Source organism: Lathyrus oleraceus, chromosome 2 (assembly GCF_024323335.1).
Source record: "Lathyrus oleraceus cultivar Zhongwan6 chromosome 2, CAAS_Psat_ZW6_1.0, whole genome shotgun sequence".
NCBI classification, from domain to species: Eukaryota; Viridiplantae; Streptophyta; class Magnoliopsida; order Fabales; family Fabaceae; genus Lathyrus; species Lathyrus oleraceus.
In genome coordinates, this window is record NC_066580.1 from 120,643,898 (window position 1) to 120,665,225 (window position 21,328).

A 21,328-nucleotide genomic window follows, 5' to 3' on the forward strand; every position below is an offset into this window, starting at 1 on the left:
CATTCTGAAACAGTGGCACTGGTTTTCGTTTTTTGCCTGTTTTGAACTGGGTAAATCGATTTACCCCTTATGTAAATCGATTTCCCCCTGTAAACTTTATATTATTTTTGCGTCTTGGACTTATGATAATCGATTTACCTAAGGAGTAAATCGATTTACCCTTGCTATGATCAAAATTTTTTTAATGTTGTTTTATGTTGCTTGTAGCATGTTATTTTAATTATGTTTAATTATGTTTCATGTTGAACTCTTTAAATTTCATGTTTGATGTAAGGTACCCAGTACCATAACTTTGTTTGCATTATTTATGGTTTCACTTTATGAATTTATATGAGACTGTTTTTTTCTTGTTACAAGTTATGATGCATGTTCTCTTTTATACTTGTCATTATATTATCTTTCACCCATCTTTCCCTTATTTTTGATAATGTCAAAGGGGGAGAAAGGTGTTATGAATTATGCTTGTATGCTTATGAATTTCCTAAGGTACAAATGATATAAATACTCCTTCAAGATGATCAAGTCAATATGATTATGAGCTCTCAGATTAAGGAGGAGTTATACACCTTAATGGGATACATTTTTTTCCAGAAACTACAACGCTTCAAAGATGATTGTTTATCATAATCAAAAAGGGGGAGAATGTGAAGTCAAACTTTCCTATGATGAATGCGTTTTGATGAAGACAAAGCTCCAAGCTACAAGAAGGAAAAGATGTTACTCAAAGATAAAGCATCATGATTTAAGAATTTAAGCTATTGCATTTCAAGAAGGTGTTATGAGAATATTTACCTTCATTAAAGTCTTAGATGCTCAAGTATTCAGACAATCATTGCATAAACTTGCCTTGTGCATGGGAAATGTGTTAGGATTATATTTACATGTTTTTAACTAAGTAAATCAATTTACCTTTAGTGAAATCGCTTTACCACTGAAGCCTATATATTTCCAAACGCAAAGAATTAATTTTTCAACTAGGTAAATCGATTTACCTCTTATGGAAATTGATTTCCTACTGTAAGTTTTTGAAATATTTTTAAACGTTGCCACAAGGAAATAGATTTACCTAATATGTAAATTGTTTTACCTCTGTGTGTTTTTGAAAAATCAGTAGCTTTACTAACACCTCTTCATACACCACTTCATGGAATCATTTCATTTCAACTTGACAATTGTTCATGATATTTTTCAGACCTTTACCATGATTCATTAGAGGTGTTATGCAGATATAAATACATGATTTTTTAAATTCAAAAATCACCTCTTCCAATCAAAACTCCTAGAATTTTCAGAATTCACATTTCTTGTTGTCAACTTTTATTCAAAATATTTTCTACATATTTTCACATCAATCAAACCAGAAAATGCTTGAGCAATCTAACACCTTTGTGTTTGTGAATTATTATCAATGTAAAAGAAGATCAAGTACATTAATATGTCACTTAGTGTGATAATTATACTATAAACTTTACACTAAAAAACTATTATTGTAATTCATATCTTATTTTTTCAGAATTGTTGAAAATAAGATTGTTTGTTTTGTATTGCTTATTTTTTTCAGAATTGTTGGAAACAAGTGTGTGTGCAATAAAAGAGAGGATTGTTTTTTTTCTTCTTGTGGTGATAGCTTTCAAGAGAATTGTTCTTGATAACTTGGTTAGAGTCTTGTGTAGGAAGATCTAACAATAATAAAATCTCTTACATGTGGTAAGGGGACTAGACGTACCTTCGGATTATGAAGGGAACTAGGATACATCCTTTTGTTCTTTATTTTTCTGCACTTTATTGCTTTTTAAACTCATCACCAAACCAGAAAAATAAGAACAAACTTGTCTCTAAAACCAGAAATTTTAATTGGTCCTAATTCACCCCCCTCTTAGGCGCACTCCGAACTTACATGATCGAATTCGTGTCGTAACGTTGTTTGCATGTACGTGCGTCATACATGACATTTGCTTTGATTCGATTCGTTTGTGATGATTGCATTAAGGGTTAGCAACTTGCTTGATTTCTTTGCGTATGCGTGTAACATGTTTGTTTTTATTGTTGTTGCATCTCATTTTACTTTAAGTATCATGTTTAAAAGCCCAGCGTAACATTTCTTGCATTGAGATTTCTTGGTTTTATTGTTGCGCTACACTATCGTTACTTTTACATTGTTAGCATGCTATGTTTCGTTTTCTTTTTGACTAATTTGCGATGATTATGTTAAAGCATTAACATTTTGCTGGAACTGTCTTTTAATTGCATGCAACATTTTTAGTAACGTTTAGATTCGATTGAATGTGCTTTTGATGGTTTGGCATAGCGATAATTCACATTTTTGCTTTTTGTCACTTTGCATTTTCGACTCATGACTTTTGCTCCCGCGTTGCTATATTTTGTTGCAATTTATTTACGATGACTGTGCTTATGCGCTAACAATTTGTAATTCCATTTGTGTTGAGATACAATGATCCAATGTCATTACATTTAAATCTAATTCGAATCCTACTTTTGTAGTTTTGCATCGTGCGTCTTTGCGTTACGTGACCTTAATTCATGTACTCGCGTCAATCCATTTAGATCCGTGCACGCTTCGATTTTCTTTATCCTCTTTTGATTCAATTATGATGAATGCGTGCTGTAATTATTTTGTATGCGTTTCTATCCTCTCATTTTGTTGCGTTTGTTTATATGAAATTTATAATTCAATTTATTTGTGACTTAAGTTACGCATCGTGCTAGAGTTCGCGCCATCACGCTAGAATTCACGACCTTGCGTTACAATTCTCACCTTTCATTCTTCAACCATCTTCATTGTCATTTCTAAACCATCAATATTTTCATTATTCATTCCGCAACTCAAATCAAATCTTGATCAACATCGGGTGCATTTCCTATTTAAAAAAAACATCTAATCACTTTTAAACATCTTTTCATAAAGGATGAAAAAGAAAATGGTATAGTGCCTACTATTCTTTTCCCCAATTGTCTGTATACGATTTGCCTAATTTGATCATTCGAATAATCGTCATCCATTAAAAACTTCTAATCCGATTCACCTTAAATCTCTTTTGTAATAAAAACTTAAGAGATCTTATTTTCAAAATAACTCAGACGAAAAAAGAAATGATCTAGTATCTACTATTCTTTTTCTCGAGTACTTGAATACGAGTTGCCTAACTCGACCATTCAAGTATTCGTCGTCTATTCAAAACATCGTAAAGATAATCCTTTTTTACAATTAAAAGGATGAAAAAGAAAATGGTCTAGTGCCTACTATTCTTTTCCCTTATTGTTTGGATACGGATTACCTAATTCGACCATTCGAGCAATCATCATCTATCCAAAAATAGAAATGTTCATAATAGTGACACAAATTATAGAAAAAAAGAACATTTTAAAAATGCTAAATTCTCATAAAACTAAACATTAAATATATAGTAAATAATTTCAATATTTTAAATAGGCCTTTCATGACCCAATGGATTTTGCTTTCACAATATCTTTAGTACTCCATCCGTTTCTTTTTAAGTGTCACTTTTAAAAAAAATTATTCATTTTTAATTGTCACTTACAAGGTTTAAGGAAATATAATTGTACTTTTGTGAAAATTATCCTTAGATAATTATTACGGAGAGAGAAAAAATAAAATGAATATGATAAATAATTAAGGTATTATAAATAAAATGAGAATAATTATTAGAAAAGTAACAATAATGATTAACTTTATATAAAAAATAAAAAAATGACACTTAAAAAACGGATGGAGCACTTCAAAAGATACAATGCAATTATAGTTTTGAGATTATATTATATTTTTAAATTTCTTATCATGTTTTTTAAATATTCAAATAGTATTTTCTCTGATTTTTATTATAATTATAAGAGAATATTTAATTCTTATATTCATTAAATAGTTAATATATCTAAATTAAATGTAAATCATATAAATAGTTTATTCAATAAATTCAAAAAGTAATTTTCCTTTTCTAATTAAAATAAAAGATTATATAATTTTATTAATTTCATTATTAGAATAGATATTTCATATTTAATTTTATTATTTATAAAAGTAAAATTTATAGTTTATTTCATGTTAATTAATTAATAAAATAAACAAACAAATAAATAAAAAATGATTAAAAATATAAAATATGTAAAACAAAAAAAAAAGCTACTTGACTTCCACACCTTGTTGTGGAATAAATATACTAATTTCTTTTAATATTTTGTAGTGCTCAAAATTGTAAGATAGAATGAAAAATAATCGAAGAGGGGATGAATTAACTTAATTGATATATATGATAATTGAATTAAAAATGTATATATATATATATATTAATAAATGAAATCTAAGTTTTCTCACAAAGAAAATTGATCAGAATGTATGGAGTCTTATTGTGTGAGTAGGGGAAGAAATGAATCTGCATTGACTTCATTTAATTAAAAAAGTAAAAAATAAAAAATAAATTAGCACCCGTAAAACCTCGCTGCAAAATGAATGAACTTGACTGAGAGAAACGGGAAAAGGGGACAATAGCACTTTCTTCATTTTACTGTTACGCGTGTTGCAATAACCCACAACCACAACAACACTCTCTTTCTCTTCTTCTTCTCTTCGAGAACCTTCTTCCCTACACACTCTGAAAAATGCTCGCTGCTGCTTCGAGGTACGCCAAACCCACCGGCGGCGGCAATTATGTACGGTCGCTTTTATCTTCTTCCGGCATCACAACTTACTCAATTCCCACCACAACAGGTTACCGCTACGGTTACAGTAACGGAATCAGTTTCAATAACCGCAACACCAGAACATGCCCGAGCTTACTCTTCTCCGTGAAAGGGTTTCTCTCTGATTCGTCATCATCATACGGCAGAGTAACCAATCCGTTCATACCACAACCTGTTTGTTCAAATGCCTGACTTAATTTTTCTTATTTCATTTTGATTTTTTTAATGTTTTTGATCCTTAATGTGATTGTGTTGAACAGAATTCGAAGGTGGATGGAAGAGCGTTGTTCTCGTCTTCAGCTAAAACTGATGATGGAAGTCAGAACCAAAAGAATTCTACTACTGTTGCTAAATTGCCTCCAGGTGGTGGTGGACAAGTTGCCGATGTCAAGATCCTTCGGGTGCTTGCGAGTTACCTTTGGATGAAAGATAATCTCGAATTTCGGTTTCGGGTTATTGCTGCATTGTTTTTACTTGTTGGAGCTAAGGTTAGTTGTATGGTTTACTTAGTGTCCTTTTGTAAATAGATAAATTGCTTATGTAGAAGTTGTTCTTACAATTGTAGAGAGAATGAGAGAAGCTATGCTATGCTATGTATAAAGTTTTATAAATTGTTATGGGGATATTATGAAAATAAATAAATTAGTAAATGCCCGTTTGATCTTTGAAATTGTAGGACCGTACCAACTTAGTCCTATATATTTGCAATATCACAAACCTCTCCTTGAAATGGAGAAGTACTAGTCAAATTTGTCCATCTATTGGTATTTGCAGGGACTATAATGAGTACTGACACTATGTTGGTAATGACGGAGATGTATTTGAAACTAAGACTCTATTTGCATGTTCGGTGGGAAAGAAAGAGTAGGGCTTTGGGTAAAGGGAAAGGAAGAGGAGGGCTTTTGGTAAAAGGAAGGAGTAAAGGGAAATGAAAGAAATGATAATCCCCCAACTTGAATAGATGGTTGGTTTTTCTTCATAATACAAAATCCTCTAAAGTGGGGAAACTAAAAAATTGTATTGAAGGAGGATTTGTAGGGTTTGGATAAATTCTACAAATTTAATATATGTTGTTATAATACTCTTTAACTTAAAAAAATATATTAATGATAAATATTCTTTTATCATTCTCTATAAAAATACTCTCTTAGAAAATGTGGAAGATTTCTCTATTTTTTCCTTGACTCCTCTCCCCTCAAAGTCCTCCCTTCTCCAAACTCGCAAACAAAGCCTAAACGAATAATGTTAGAGATGTGTTGATAGCATATCCAAATAGTGGGGCGAACCGGATTAACAAGTTTAGGGATCATTTTGGAATATTGATAATGTGAGGACTAAATTGATAGACTCCTATAATTTAAGGGTCCAAATTGGGTATTCACTCTAAATAAATTGAAAATTTCGTGTGAGCATATCATAAGCCTACTTTTATAAGCTCTATTTAACGATTACACAAGTACTAATGCCATTTTAAGTTAAGCCCAAATTAGGTCTTCCAGACGCTTTCTTATTCATTGTGTTGTGGTAGCTACTTAACATAATAATGTTAATTAATGATTATTGTTGTTGGTAATTGATCTTTGCTGCTAAGTCACTCACTTGTATGGTTCATGCTCTATTTTTGTCTTTCAGGTTGTGAATGTTCAGGTCCCTTTCCTATTCAAGCTTGCAGTTGATTGGCTGAATACTGCCACGGGCAATGCTGGCGCCGTTGCTTCAAATCCTACTGTGATGGCACTTTTTGCTACTCCTGTGGCAGTGTTGATTGGATATGGGATTGCACGTTCTGGAGCTTCTGCCTTCAACGGTATTTGTATACGAAATGATTGATATACATTTTTTGTTTGTCTGCTTATTAAAGCTGGATTTACCTATTGGTATAGACTTGGAAGTCATTATAATTCTAAATTTTAATGCCTAAGCTTTTGAAAACACATGTTGAAGTTACATTTTATACTCCATGGATTTGGACCTATATTCATGTTAAGGATTTAAATTTGCATTTTGTTTGGAAAAACAAGCTCTTTTTTAAAAAAGAAATATGACAGAAGTCAGCCAACTAGTAGCGAGAGCTGGGATAAAGTATACATTTAAGAGCTGAAATGAATTATGAAAACAACGCAAAGGAAATAGCAGAAATAGGAGTGCAGTTGTGCCACGACAACCACCCTTAAAACGGACATGCTCATAATATTAGTGACGCAAATTGTAGGAAAAAGAACATCTTAAAATATGCCAAATTCTCATTAAAAAAAACATTAAATTTGCAATAAATATTTACCATGGTTCAGATAGATCTTCAATGACTGAGCCCATGAGCTTGGCTAATGAAGTTCTCATCTGATAGGAACCCAAGCTTCCCAACTAATTAAGAATCACGGAAAAGAACCTGATAGTGTGACTTCAAGTTCAAGCTCTTCGAGAGCATAGTCAAACCCTATAGTTACCCAAGGTTTGATCTTCCCAAAAGAGAATAAAGTATTACAAAAATTGCTAAAATAGCTACTAATAAACATGTCGGAAGGTTTCCCATTTTTAGGCACCTGTCCAAACCATTGCTTGTGATCTAAATTCGCTTTTGCAAGCTTATCTGTCTTCAGTGCTGCCGCTAGTACGGTTGTCAATGAGATGAGGTTGTTAATGAGATGAGTTGTTTTTGGCTTGGCTCAATAATAATTCCCTTGGCTCAAGCTCAATGTGAAATGAACTCATTTTGTTGGCTCAAGCTCAACTCGCTCTGAGAGTATGAGCACAATAACATTTTATCTTGTAGCATATAATTCAATAGCTTATTTCTTCTGAACAAAGTTTGATTTGCCAACTGTACATCCTATAATTAGTTAGTCTTGCTTCACAAAAATATATTACAATCTAGTTTGGTTTGGAATAGCTTCTAGCTTATGTCTATGAGAACTTCTCAAGATTCTTCGATTATTTCTTTTTCCCCAAGTGCTTGTGAAGATGTTTATCCAAATTGGCATATTTTTTTTTGATAAGCAATAGTATATTCAAATTGGCATATAATATGCTACTTTGGGAAAGACTTAAAGTGTATTCAATATCTTATAGGTAATAAGAGTTAATGTTAATCTTGACCATCCATCCACACACACACACATAAAGTTATACATGAATGGTTGAAGTTTGACCATTTAACCAATTATACATGAATGGTTGAATTTTGACCATTTAACCAATTATACATGAATGGTGACCATCCATGGTTAGATCTAAAGGTCAAAATTCACTTTGCTCAATCTCACAAAAATTGTCCTATCTCTACACATGCATACATGCATATACATGCACACCAACATCTGAAAATTAAATGAGCCTAAATTTCTTGCTTAAACCAAACTAATAAGTCTAACTTATGGAGCTGTAGCAAGCAAAGCCTCAAATAACTCATGAGCTATCATGGTAGATGCGTTTCTTCTCCATTCGATATTGGCATTACAATATTGATGTAGTTACTTTTAGCTATGTTTCTTTGAGAAGAGCCTTGGTTTTTCAAGATACATTCTGTTGATTTATATTTAAATGATAAAACTAATTTTTGCAGAACTGCGGACTGCTTTGTTTTCCAAGGTAGCACTGCGAACAATTCGATTAGTTTCAAGGAAGGTATGCTACTTTCATGAGTTTGGTTCATCTCAGAAGTAAAAGAATTTTCTGTAAATTTGTTTGTATCAGTAAATTACAGTTTTTTCCGTTTGTTATATGAAAACTTCCGGTGTATATCTCTATAGGTCTCCTATTGTTAGTTAAGAAGTTGCTACTTGATAGTTAATTAGTTGGTTAGTTTGTTAGTAGTTTTGTTTAGAGGTAGTTAGGACAAATAAATAAGGGGTTAGAGATGGCGGCATCTTGTAATTTGAGAGGTATAGAGCCTTATGGCATTGGGAGGTAGGCAGACCCTTGAAGTGCTGCCATTGTTGTAATCAAAGGGGATTGTTCCCCATTTTCAGTATAATATACTCCCTCCCAAGGTAGTCAAACTCGAGATCCTATGCAAGATCGGGTTGGGGTAATTAGATCGTGAATCGGAGGATCGTAACACGGATCGTAAGATCCTACCAAATTTAAAAATTCACATATATTTTGCATATAGATTAATAATATGCATATGACACTACATAATATAAAAATAAAATTCAAATAACACTAAAATTACTTTTAAAAACTGAAATTTCATAGGATAATATTCATTAAAACTAATTCAAGAGAATTCCAAAACACCACAACATTCAAAACAGTAGCAAATAATAATTGAAAACTTATAAGAAAATGGGAGAAAGGTTCCAACAGCGGGGGGAGCAGTGAAAGCACCAACAACTAAAGTTCCAACAGCAGAACTTGAAGCCATGGGAGAAAGGCTGAATTTTTTTTTAATAGAGAATGAAAGGTTATTTTAACCGTGAAAGAGAAGATAGAGAATGAAATATTGAGTGAGACAACGACTTTATTTAACGGGAGAGAGGTGAAATAGTTTAACTGAATAAATTGGAATGAATAAATATATTTTGGGAAGTTACCCTAATCATAATATATTTTGGGAAGTTGAATAAATTCATAATTATTTGGTGGCTGAGTATTAATTACTCTTAATTATTATAATTTATCCTAGTTATTAGGCTGAAAAGAATCGTTTCAGATTGCAAAACTAATTTAAACAAAAACGGAAATTTTCAACCAAAACGGCGATTCTACCGTTTTCACGTGATATCATGGCGATTCTGGCCGTGCCTACCAAAAAACGATTATGATCATCCTCTGGCACGGTGGATAGTTGCAAGATCGTAAAATCGTACGATCCTACGAGTAGGATCGCGATTTTGACTACCATGCTCCCTCCGTCTCATTTGCAATTTTTCTATGTCTCAAAATAATTGTCCATTTACAATACCAATGCAACATTTATTATTATTATTTTTCCACTACTATACTCCTTTTTATTAACTTTCACTTTATCCAATCACTCTATTAACTATAATTAATAAGGGTATTATAATAAATGATATTAGTTTTATCATTAAAACCAACACATCTAATCATTTTCTTAAGAACCGCGCATTGCTCAAATATGACACTTTTTATGAGATGGAGGGAGTACCAATTAGTTCTATCAATATTCCACCTTTTTTTCTTCTTCGCAAAATCACAGAATAATTGGTTGTATGATGATGTCACGGTATTCAATTTATGTTAGTATCTGACTGTTGCAGGTCTTTTCACATTTGCACGACCTTGACCTTCGATATCATCTAAGGTATGGTTTCTGCCATGCAAAAATGGCTAATCAGTCTCTATTATTACATACACATGTGTGTGTGTGAATGAATGATTGAGAAAACCCAGAAAATCAAGATTTGATTACACAAGTAAAGTAACAACTAACAGGCAAAGAGTATGTAACAACATACTGAAAGGAAGGATAATATATCAGAGAAGAGACTTCTCTGTCCTGTGGCTAATATTCACCTCTTTTTATGCTTCTCTTCTGCCTTGTGGGCTTGTTGTCTGCTGTTTCATTGTGTATGTCTCTCACAAGCTTAGTTTTTTTTCCAGTCGAGAAACTGGTGCATTAAGTCGAATAATTGATCGTGGTAGCCGTGCAATAAATTTCATTCTCTCCGCTATGGTGTTCAATGTAGTACCCACCATATTAGAGGTATGCCTCAGTTTTTATTCTTGTTGCTTAGGTGAGTCATGTTTTCCTTACGTAGACTAGATAATTTAGGACCACAGAAGATATTTTATGGGAATTGTATCTTCCGCTTTGACTTCCTGGTGTCTATGTTTCTGTCTATCATTTTCAATAACGAAATTTCAATTTTTTTTATCATCCCAACTCTTGCTTCTTTCTTCTTGAACAACTTCAACAGATTTAACACATATCCATCCAGATATCTATGGTATCAGGTATACTGGCCTACAAATTTGGAGCACCTTTTGCATGGATTACTTCCCTGTCAGTTGCCGCTTATGTTGTTTTCACACTTTCTATCACACAGGTAAACATGAAATATCTTTAGGTTGGAATAGTTTGGTACTCTTCTATTTTCATTTGTCTTCTCATACATTACTGGCTTTGTGGCACCTTTGTACTTCGTTTCACTTTTTGTATATTCAGTTCTTAGTATGTTTGTTATTGGGCAACTGCACTGGTAGGAAAAATGGATTTTTGAAAAGTTCTTTACTCTTATGTTTCCTGTCTTTTCAGTGGAGGACTAAATTCAGGAAAGCCATGAATAAGGCTGATAATGATGCTAGTACTAGGGTTATTGATTCACTTATTAACTATGAGGTCAGCATTTCATTCACTAATACCAACGTGTTCATTTATTTATGCTGTTTACTTTTATCTTTAATGTGACTATCACTATGGGGTTTATTTATATTTCTTCTTTCTTTTTATTGTTTTACAGACGGTCAAATATTTCAATAATGAAGCTCATGAAACTGATCATTATGACAAGTACTTAAAGAGTAAGTAATCCGTCTTTTGGTCAAACAGAGTTTAAGACTTTGAGTTCTTAAGCAACTTCTGTCATTTTGGAATAAACCCAATCCACACACTGACTTGATGTATGACCTTAATATGGCTTATAAATTTGGAAATCTTAACTTTACCAGATGGTTTTGCGGGTTTACTAAACCTAAAGCTCAGATATAAAAAATCAGATAGATAAACTTTTCCAATACCCTTTTTGCTTATATTTCATTCCAGAGTGAGTATTCGTTATTTGTGGACCACCATATTATTCACACACCGAGCCCAATAAGCTTGGGCATGAGTTGATTTATTGGCCAAAATTCAAGTCCTACATTGGCTAGAGGTACCACCTAAATAGAGATTATAAAACTAAGACAATTCTCTTCTTACAAGCCGATTTTGTGGAGTAGAGTTAGACCTATAGCCTAAGAAGGAATGGAAATATCTTGCTGTCAAAGAATAACTAGATACCGGTGTCTGTAGATTTTGTACAATTTGGTTTGTTATTTACGAACAAAAACGATTCTAGCAGCTTCTGTCATTTTACTTTTGAATGCTTTCTTAGTTCTGATGTCTGATTTATGTGCTTGTGCTGCTGTGATTTGTGATCTCATTGTTCAGGGTATGAGGATGCTGCTCTGAAAACCCAACACAGTCTTGCTTTGTTGAACTTTGGTCAAAATGCTATATTTAGTGCTGCTCTTTCAACAGCAATGGTTCTGTGTTCTCATGGGATCATGAATGGCACAATGACCGTTGGTGATTTGGTAAAGTTTCATCAAATAAAATTCTATGTCAAGGGTAGCTTTTCTTCATTGTTGTTTTTATTAGTTCTTTAATGCATGTGTTTTTGTTTTATATTGAGGATCACTCACTTATCCTGCGGTCTCTTTGTAATTGGTTTCTCTTTGATTTAATGTATTGATTGTTTTGTTTATATACAATAAAGTAAAATATAAATGTTCTGTCCATATTTAATAGTTAATAATGACCTGGATAATAATCTAACTCAATATACAGGTGATGGTAAATGGGCTTCTCTTCCAACTGTCTCTTCCCCTCAATTTCCTTGGTAGTGTTTATCGCGAAACTATACAAAGTCTAATTGACATGAAATCCATGTTCCAATTACTTGAGGTATATTCCTCATTAAACCTTAAAAAACTTATCTTCCTCTTGAATTCTAAATGTATATTTTTGATTATGAAGTTTCTTTGTTTCACCTGATGACTTCTGTGCGTGAATACATATATTACTATGTCTATATGTAAGTGTTTCCACCCAATTAGGTACTCAATTTGTTAGTTAATTGCAAATAATTAGACTGGGTTAGTTGGTGGGCTAGGCTGAAATAAGATTCTTAAGAGAAGGGATTGGAGGGAGTGATATCATCATTTTGGAAAGAATTGTGGCCTTGGGCCATAGGGAACTGCATACTCTGGAAGTTCTACAACTTTGTTGTTGTATTCAGGTAGATTTTTCATATTCTTTGTAATAAAATACCAGTTTCCTCCTAATGCTGGTATCCGAGCTTCCATCCGAGGAGTTAGTTCTTGGTGCATAACATACCTACATAAAGACAATAATGGAGTGACTTAGTTGGCTGAAAACTAGGCAGTCAATTCCGGAAAGCGGTGCTGAGCAACCTACCCCGAATGGGGAACTGCAGGATGACAGCTATTTGGTATTTTTTGGACAGACTGAATTAATAATACCACGAAGACCCAGTTAATTAAAGTAAAACAAATAACTGAGAATTCATGAAATCTTCATAACTAGTAATAAAAACTTACTACCTTCATCAAAACATATATTTAAATACCAACAATAATCAAGGAAACAAGGGGAGAAAATTCAGATCAGGGTCTGATGGGAAACGATATCTAAACTGGGGAAAAAAGTCAGAACAGAGAGGGGAAAAAATAATATCAGAACAGAAGAAAAAAGTATTAAGCACAAAGGGGAAAATAATAGCGTAACAGAGGAGGAGAATATCAAAACAGATAGGGGTTTGAGGGTAAAATAAGAACAGAGGGGAAGAATAAGAGCAGAGGAGGAAAACTGGAAAATGAAGAAAAACAGTGCAGACACGTGTGAATCAGGAAATAATATTTCTTCTTAATTGTATTCATCAACTTTCCTAGAATAGGTTAGACAAATTAGAAATTGTTTTGTTTCCCATAAATTGTAGTTATTAGCGGTAATTACTTGTATATATTGTAATAATTGTTGAGAGAAATAATAAAGGAGAAAGGCATCAAGTCATAATTCATGACATGGTAGCCTTTATCATGTAAATATGTAGATGTTTCTAGATTGATTGTTAGTATTCCCAGTGAATATACAACTTCCCATGGCTGTTTGATTGTTAGTATTCCCAGTGAATATACAACTTCCCATGGCTGTTATTTGAAAACTCCCCTTTTATAAATAGGAAGAATACCATTCGTTGAATTATTTCTTGACTTCTTTTTCCTTCTGCTTATATGTTAAATATATTAGTTGGTTTAGTTCTTTCTATTAGTGATGAAATTTCAACATTCTAGTGAACTTCTGGGAGTACTTGCATAAGAAATATTTTCTCTGTGACCATGTTCATGGTGCAAATTCTCAGAAATTAAAGAATATAATAATATTATTCAGTTATTTCTGATACACACCTAGGTTTGAATTGTATGAAGTCAGCCTAGGTAGAAATGGAAGCACAGTCATTTTGGATCCCATGACATTTAAGGTTTCCTAGGCTGGAATCAATCATCAAAGGTGTCAGTTCTACGATGGGGTCTGCTACAGAATATATCATATTCCTAATATAGATGGCAATCTGATCAGTGTCAAATCATGATTTCCCTCATAAATTGTGGCCTTCATTTATTTGAAGTTTGAATACATGCTGTGTATGTGACCATGTTTACCACAATTTTCTTTTCTTGCATCACTTTGAGATATTGCATGTTTTTCTTAATATAATTACAGGAAAGAGCAGACATTAGGGATAAAGAAAATGCCAAGCCTCTCAAACTTACTGGGGGGAGTATTCAATTTGAGAATGTACATTTTGGGTGCGTGATTGTCCCTTTACTCCATAATAATGCTGCCATTCCTTTAATTGACTTTTGGCTAACACAAGATTTGTTTGATTTTCTTTAAGATGTGGTACTTTGAGGGACAATTATTTTTTTTCATGTTTAATTTTTGAAGTAGTCATGGGACAGTCCAAATCAATAAATCTATATAAATGAGATACAGTACACAACTCTTAAATTTTTGTTACTCATAAACTGAGACAACTTCTTGTTCCAATGTTTAACAATTCTTAAAAAGATAAAAATACACAATTTTTTTTTTATTCCACAGTTGTTTGAAACCAGTTTCTTGATTAAAATGTTTATATTTTTTCTTCTCTCTATATCTAAAGCCCAAAAACTTCCGGAGGAATTAACATAAATCTGATAGTTATGAATTGAGTTTATGTAATTACGGTACTTAGGGTAACTGGTAACCCTTCTAAAACTATATGGGAGTTGGGACTTTCAAAATACTTGCATATTCATTTTCCCCCTTCTAAAACTAAGAATATGTCTAATAAGAAAAATGCCTGTTACAAACACTCTTCAAAACACGCTTTTTTGAGTTTTTGATGTTCGGTTCATTTCTTTAAAATAAACTAGTCTAATATATTTTTGAAAAGAATAGGCTAATCTATTTTTATACTATTTCTCTAAAAGTAAAAGATAAACTAGCGTTACCTTTCTGGTTTATATTTGTAAGAATTCTCTGCTCTAATTGAAGATCCCTTGATTCATGGGGTCTTCCTTAATCACACAAATCTGTACAGAGAGAAAAAGTTACCACAACATTTCCAAAATACATACCTAAATATTACATGAATGTTTATAAGTAATAATTTTAGTTGAATCTTGCTTGCTAATTAGTTGCAGCATGGAAGTCATGGAAATTTGTATTTGGTAAAATATCATTTGCTATATTAAAAAGCTAACATGCTGATCAAATACAACTTTCGTGTTTTGACTAATATTTGTGATTATATATTGATTCATGCTTCAGTTACCTCACAGAAAGAAAGATACTAGATGGAATATCACTACTTGTGCCAGCTGGTAAAAGTGTTGCAATTGTTGGGACTAGTGGAAGTGGTAAGCTTCACCTTGATGAGATTATTTATACTCTTAAATGATTTTACGTGCAAAGCTGTTAGAAACTTTTTTTTTCTGCCTCTGGTCGGAAAGAAAAATTGTTCCATGGATAAATATGTTTACCCTTTTAGCACTGTATCAAAAATAATTTTCTCCAGGGTACTTACTACCTCTGGAGCAATTTGTACACAAAATAGACACAATAATACACTACCTATTTTTCTTAAGCACTGTATCAAAAATAATTTTCTCCAGGGTACTTACTACCTCTGGAGCAATTTGTACACAAAATAGACACAATAATACACTACCTATTTTTCTTAATATATGTGAAAATTGTAAATGAGTCTTATAATTAACAGTGGCTGGGGTGGCAGCTACGGTGCTGTTGTTCTCCTCTCCCAATTGCAACCAATGATTGGTACTACAATAGCACTGGATGGCCACTCAGGTAGCAGTTACTGAACAATTGGCTAGAGTCTATCAACCATCTGGCTGCTGATTAGCTTCTTCTGGTGTTTGTATCGCCTAAATTGAAAAGCTTATTGTTCATTGAGTTAGATCCTCAAGTTCCCCTTCCTTTTTCTATTTTCTAGCACCTGCTCCCATAGTCAACCTGGTTCTGGTTTGGCTTCTTGTCATACTGTCATCCAATCTGATGAGCCACTTGCAACAAAACTGGGCAAATGATTCTATGATCCTTCCTTTCCAAATAATAAGATTTGTGGTGATTTTGAACTCCCTTTTGTGATACAGATTCTTAGAATTGGGGTTAAGCCTAACTCAACCCATAAATAAACGACTTGTAAGACGAGGATTACCACTACTTATAAACTCATGTTAAGACCATATCTCATCAAATGTGGATTTTTCAACACATCCACTGGGAATAGGCCAGGCTGCCTGACAGGGGCCTATGGTCTAACTAGGATTTTAGAATCCTTAACTAAATCCTTATATCAAGTGTTACTGTATAGTTTTAAAAAAAAAAGATAATTGGGTAAAAGGCCTATAACTGAGATAAATGGAAGATGAGTCATGTGACCGGACCCAACACAGACATAGTTTTAAACCGTGTTTTTTAATTATTTTTTTAATAAAAACTTGAATGAAAACCTATGAAGCACGGACACCTCTAGGAGTAGGCGTGTCACGGTTTCCGACATGCGTCGGTGTCCGGCACTTGTATGACACCCGTACGGTACGTGTCGGAAAAGTCAAAGAAGTGTCGTAAAAGTCAGTATAAGTGTCCACTAAAAATGGTTTTTTTCTTTGTTTCGATACTCTTTGAATCAATGGTTGACACCCCCGTATGACACTCATAACACATGTCAACAATTCAGACAAGTGTTTCAAACAAAAACTTGTTTTTTTTTTTTGCTTCAACGCACCTTTATACATATTTTGGGCAAATCTCAAACAAATTTAAAATGCTTAAACGTGTATTTAAGCAATGTTATCGATAAAGAATTAAAGACATTGATTTTTTATTAGAATGTTTTCAACTTTTTAAAGCATAGATGGATAAATAAAGCTCAAATACTCTCTTATATATAGCGGTGTCGGTGTCCTATGCTTTAACATTATCGGTGTCGGAGTGTCTGTGTCGTGTCGTGTCCCCGTGTCTGTGTCGGACTCCGTGCTTCCTAGATGAAAACCCTTAAAATTGTGTAACAGACTCACTGGTCTTGTATCCGGACACAATTCTTTTTTCGCGATTCCAGCAGCACGTGACCAATTCTGCAAAATGAATTCCGGATGCATTGTATTGTATATCTGCTAAGTGTTATCAAGTTAAAAAGCTGGTTTAAATCCAATTTGAACCAAAAATCAGTTTGAGAACCGGAAAACATATTTAGACTGGTTTGGTTTCACAAACCGGACCTGAAACGGTCGTTAAACTGATCTAACCTAAATGGTTTTAAAAACCAAACCTAAGATATGGTAACCTAAGATTGGAATGGAAGGCACATATCTGCTAGACCACAAAGTTTCAGGTTCATTACCCCACCCAGATATTACATTTCTCCAGCGGCCTTCAGCATGATATGTGATTGAGCACATCCATCAACTTTGTCATCCATTTTCTTCAAAGACCAGTTCAGATCACCTATTCCAGCTGATCCTAGTCAATTGCTGGCTTATTTTCTCTAGTGGCGGAGCTTTGTCATCCTAAAATTTGATGGTCAGAAACTGGTAGCAAGATCTTTATTGCTTAATTTCTTTTTGTCTATGGCAGCCAACAACAATACCAACATAATGAGTAACTAGGGTATTCATCTAGTTTTAGTTATATGTTTCAATGCTGATATAATAATTACCTATAGACTTTAATCAAATGAATAAAAAACAAAGCGTCTCTGGTTCGCTCTATTTTTCACTGGAAATTCATTTGAGGCTTCCATTCTTGCTTTACCATTTTTGGTTACTTTGTTGAATAATAATGGACATTGCCATTGTGGCTTCTAAGACACTGACTAGGTATCTTATGGAAGACCATGAATGACAACCCATCCATAAATCACCCTTTTGTATGATGTTTAATTTCTATCAGATCTTGTGTGTTATACAGTTATACTGACTTCTAAAACATGAAATGTGTTTTTTGATATGGTTTTCTGTTTTATTTTCTGGCTTGTGAATTGTCAATGTTAGAAATGTGTTTTTTTGACATGTTTCACATTCATACATGATTGACAGGAAAATCAACCATTCTCAGAATGCTATTCAGATTTTTTGATCCCCATTCTGGAAGTGTAAGAAATGAACCTACTCTTTATTGGGTTTAAGCAATATTGCCATGCTATTTATGACATTTAGAGTTTACTGTCTCATTTGGATTGATAGGCACTACATTTCTATACATCTGTGCTATATGGCTCTAAAGATTTGTACATAAGTTGTTTTTTGCAAGTAGAGTGTCTTATATCATTAGGGCTTATACTGTTAGAGTCCAACGCCATGGTTTGATACGTCATACATGTAATTGTCTCTGCTGAATGACTAGTTTTAGGCTTGGTTGTTGCTTTTTATACATAAGGTGGACTTGCTTCTCTCCCATTCCATTCACAACTTGTACTTTACAGATAAAGATAGATGATCAAGATATTCGGGAGATAACCCTTGAGAGTTTACGAAAGTCTATTGGCGTTGTTCCACAAGATACTGTAAGTTAGCAAAACATCTATCTCTTGAATCACATTATTTTCCTTTAATAGATCTAGCAAATTGTGAAACCTGAGTGATTATGTGCAGGTACTTTTCAATGATACTATATTTCATAACATTCACTATGGTCGACTTTCAGCAACAGAAGAGGAGGTAACTTTTGTAGTGCTATACCTTTGCTTGCTTCTCCACTTAACAATTTTCCTTTGTTAGGTTCCAGCTTGTTCTTAGCCTATTACTGTATGCTTGCATGACAGGTCTATGAAGCTTCCCGTCAAGCAGCAATCCATGACACTATCCTGAATTTCCCTGAGAAATACTCCACTGTTGTGGGAGAGCGAGGGCTCAAGGTGTTGAAACCTCTTTATTTTGGATAATGTTTTTAAGTATTGAACTTTTATGATATTTTATTTAGGGTACATATATTGCAAATCTCAAGTCTCTGGAAGAGTCACTCATAATGTAGACGCATATAAAAGAAAATCTATTGTTATTTCAGACATGATCACATGACAAGTTAATATAGAACCAATCTAAAAGATGCAATTTCATTGGCAGGCTTTGGTGTGATGATTGTAGTTTGCAATAGTTGTCACTTGATGTGGACAAGCACTTTTAAGAATCATCTCTTTTCTCTTAAAATTTAGCTATCAATGGAGAAGAACTAAGCCCCTTAAATACTACACCCAGTCCCTATCGACATGCTTGCGGGGAAAGAAAGGAACACAAACCTCACATTAGTGTCCCCTCCTCCCTAATGTAAATAAAATTTTACGATGACAGTCTCTAAATTTTTCACTGACTATGGGTTTTTTACAGCTAAGTGGTGGTGAGAAGCAGCGTGTTGCCCTTGCTCGAGCATTCTTAAAAGCACCTGCAATACTGTGAGTATTCTGATTTTTCATCTTCCTTCTAGCCGGTGCTTCTATCAACACATGTACAAAACCACCTATGACGAGGTCCTATCATCTTTTCTATAGTTGGGGCTAGCCCAACAATGTCTCTAATGATTGAATTTATAATCCTTGTCTTGCCACTAATCCAATGTTTTATCCCCATCTATCCTGTTTATTTATTATTATTATTTTTTTGTATTACCTAATGTTAAATTTCATGCAACATTGCAAGTCTTATGGTTGTACAGTAATTTGCATTAAAACTCAAGTGATGCTTTCCTATTTTAGATTACAGGCGTGTTACAATTTCGATAGTTGAGACATTTTTTAAACTTGATACCCATATATACATTAACTTTTTATATTAGTCTAATTTATTTTAATTTCCGTATCTTGGTTGTAGGCTGTGTGATGAAGCTACAAGTGCTCTTGACAGCACAACAGAAGCAGAGATTTTAAGTGCATTGAAGTCAGTATCCAAGAATCGAACTTCCATATTCATTGCACACAGACTCACCACTGCAATGCAGTGTGATGAGGTAAGCCCTCTCTATCTAGATTAACATCCTTGAACAGTTCTGAATTTTGTAAATTATATAAGAATGTGTTGCTGTTTTCTACAAAATTTATCATATATATTACATATTTTATGTAAAGTTTGCACAAATTATTCCAGAATGCATTTTGTTGATCTAGTTTGATTAGCAATCTCTATGTTGGACACATCTTCATCGTAAGGCAAAACACAATAAAAAAAGTACATCTCATAACCGTAGACTTATGATAAATTATTCTACTTAGTTCAGATATCCATCCTTCTTGTAATCAACATATTATATATTTTATTCCTTTTTGCCATTACATTACTTGTATTAAAAGATTTCTTTTGGCAATGTTCAGATTATTGTTTTGGAAAATGGAAAGGTGGTTGAGCATGGACCACATGAAACGCTCTTAGAAAATGCAGGAAGATATGCACAGCTTTGGGGACAACAAAATAACTCTATTGATTCAATTGATGCAGCCATCAAATTGGGAGCATAAAATTAATAGAAATCATCTTGTTTTCTCTTCAAGAGAGGGAAAGAAATGCATTGCATAATGTTAATAGAGCATGTATTTAGACCATTTGAAGTTTAGTGATACAGTGCCGATCATAAGCTCTCGTCAGCACGAGTATCACACTCCTTATTGTTCGGTTATGCAACAGGGCACATCAATTTGTTATAATGGTGGATTTGAAAGATTTTATACATAATTTATTGGTGTTCAAAGGCACACATCAGTGTTAGATAAATGAAGTTGGACCGACCGGCTTTCTGTGGACAGCAAGAGTTTGTATTATCATTGTTAAGTAGATTATAAATTGTATTATTGCATATACTAAAGCACTTCTACATAGCAAGAAGTGCTTCCTTGTATATGGAGTGCTAGACTGAGAAGTTACAGGAACTGCTTACTTTGCAGCTGATTTTTCCCCCATTATTGTAGAGCGGCATAGTTCAATAATCTTATCCCAGAAAAGTATTTATTGTTTTCTTTCCTGTTATATCAGTTATTCTTATGAAAACACATTTGAGTAGATTTGATTATCAAGTAACATTCAGATTATCTATTTCTTTTGAACTGTTCTTAGAATTATGGTTTGATCTACAGAAGAACTTTTAACAGGGATTATGGAAAAGCTAGTTTGGCTACGTTTGTTTTTTGCTGAAACAAGTTAAAGGTAATTATTCCATTAATCATAGCAGAAGATCATAGAAGTAATGAAAAGTATGGCTAGAAGAGATATATGTTCTAGTTGAAGAGCAAGGACTACCATTTTATTTTTTTGGTCGAAGTGGCAGCAGTCCCATTAGTTGACGGTCTAGCAAAAATAGTGATAGCTATTGTAC

The 21,328-nt window shown here is 33.3% G+C and overlaps 1 protein-coding gene across 3 annotated transcripts; it reads left to right on the forward strand.

Annotated features, from left to right (window-relative positions):
* Window positions 1-4,470: 4,470 nt before the first annotated feature.
* On the forward strand, window positions 4,471-20,982 carry LOC127118416 (ABC transporter B family member 25, mitochondrial). 3 transcript variants are annotated; one of them, XM_051048612.1, is made up of 20 exons: window positions 4,474-4,890; window positions 4,977-5,204; window positions 6,349-6,523; window positions 8,279-8,340; window positions 9,942-9,985; window positions 10,285-10,387; window positions 10,623-10,730; window positions 10,940-11,023; window positions 11,145-11,205; window positions 11,834-11,979; window positions 12,233-12,349; window positions 14,189-14,274; window positions 15,281-15,369; window positions 18,070-18,125; window positions 18,456-18,536; window positions 18,625-18,690; window positions 18,795-18,887; window positions 19,357-19,421; window positions 19,837-19,972; window positions 20,334-20,982. In XM_051048612.1, the coding sequence occupies exons 1-20, from the start codon at window positions 4,636-4,638 to the stop codon at window positions 20,475-20,477; spliced, it is 2,199 nt and encodes a 732-aa protein (XP_050904569.1). In that variant the 5' UTR covers window positions 4,474-4,635; the 3' UTR covers window positions 20,478-20,982. The 3 variants fall into 3 exon arrangements, with proteins under 3 accessions (XP_050904571.1, XP_050904569.1, XP_050904570.1); XM_051048613.1 differs by having other exon boundaries at window positions 4,474-4,863; XM_051048614.1 differs by lacking the exons at window positions 19,357-19,421; window positions 19,837-19,972; window positions 20,334-20,982 and adding an exon at window positions 19,096-19,350 and having other exon boundaries at window positions 4,471-4,890.
* The last annotated feature ends 346 nt before the right edge of the window (window positions 20,983-21,328 follow it).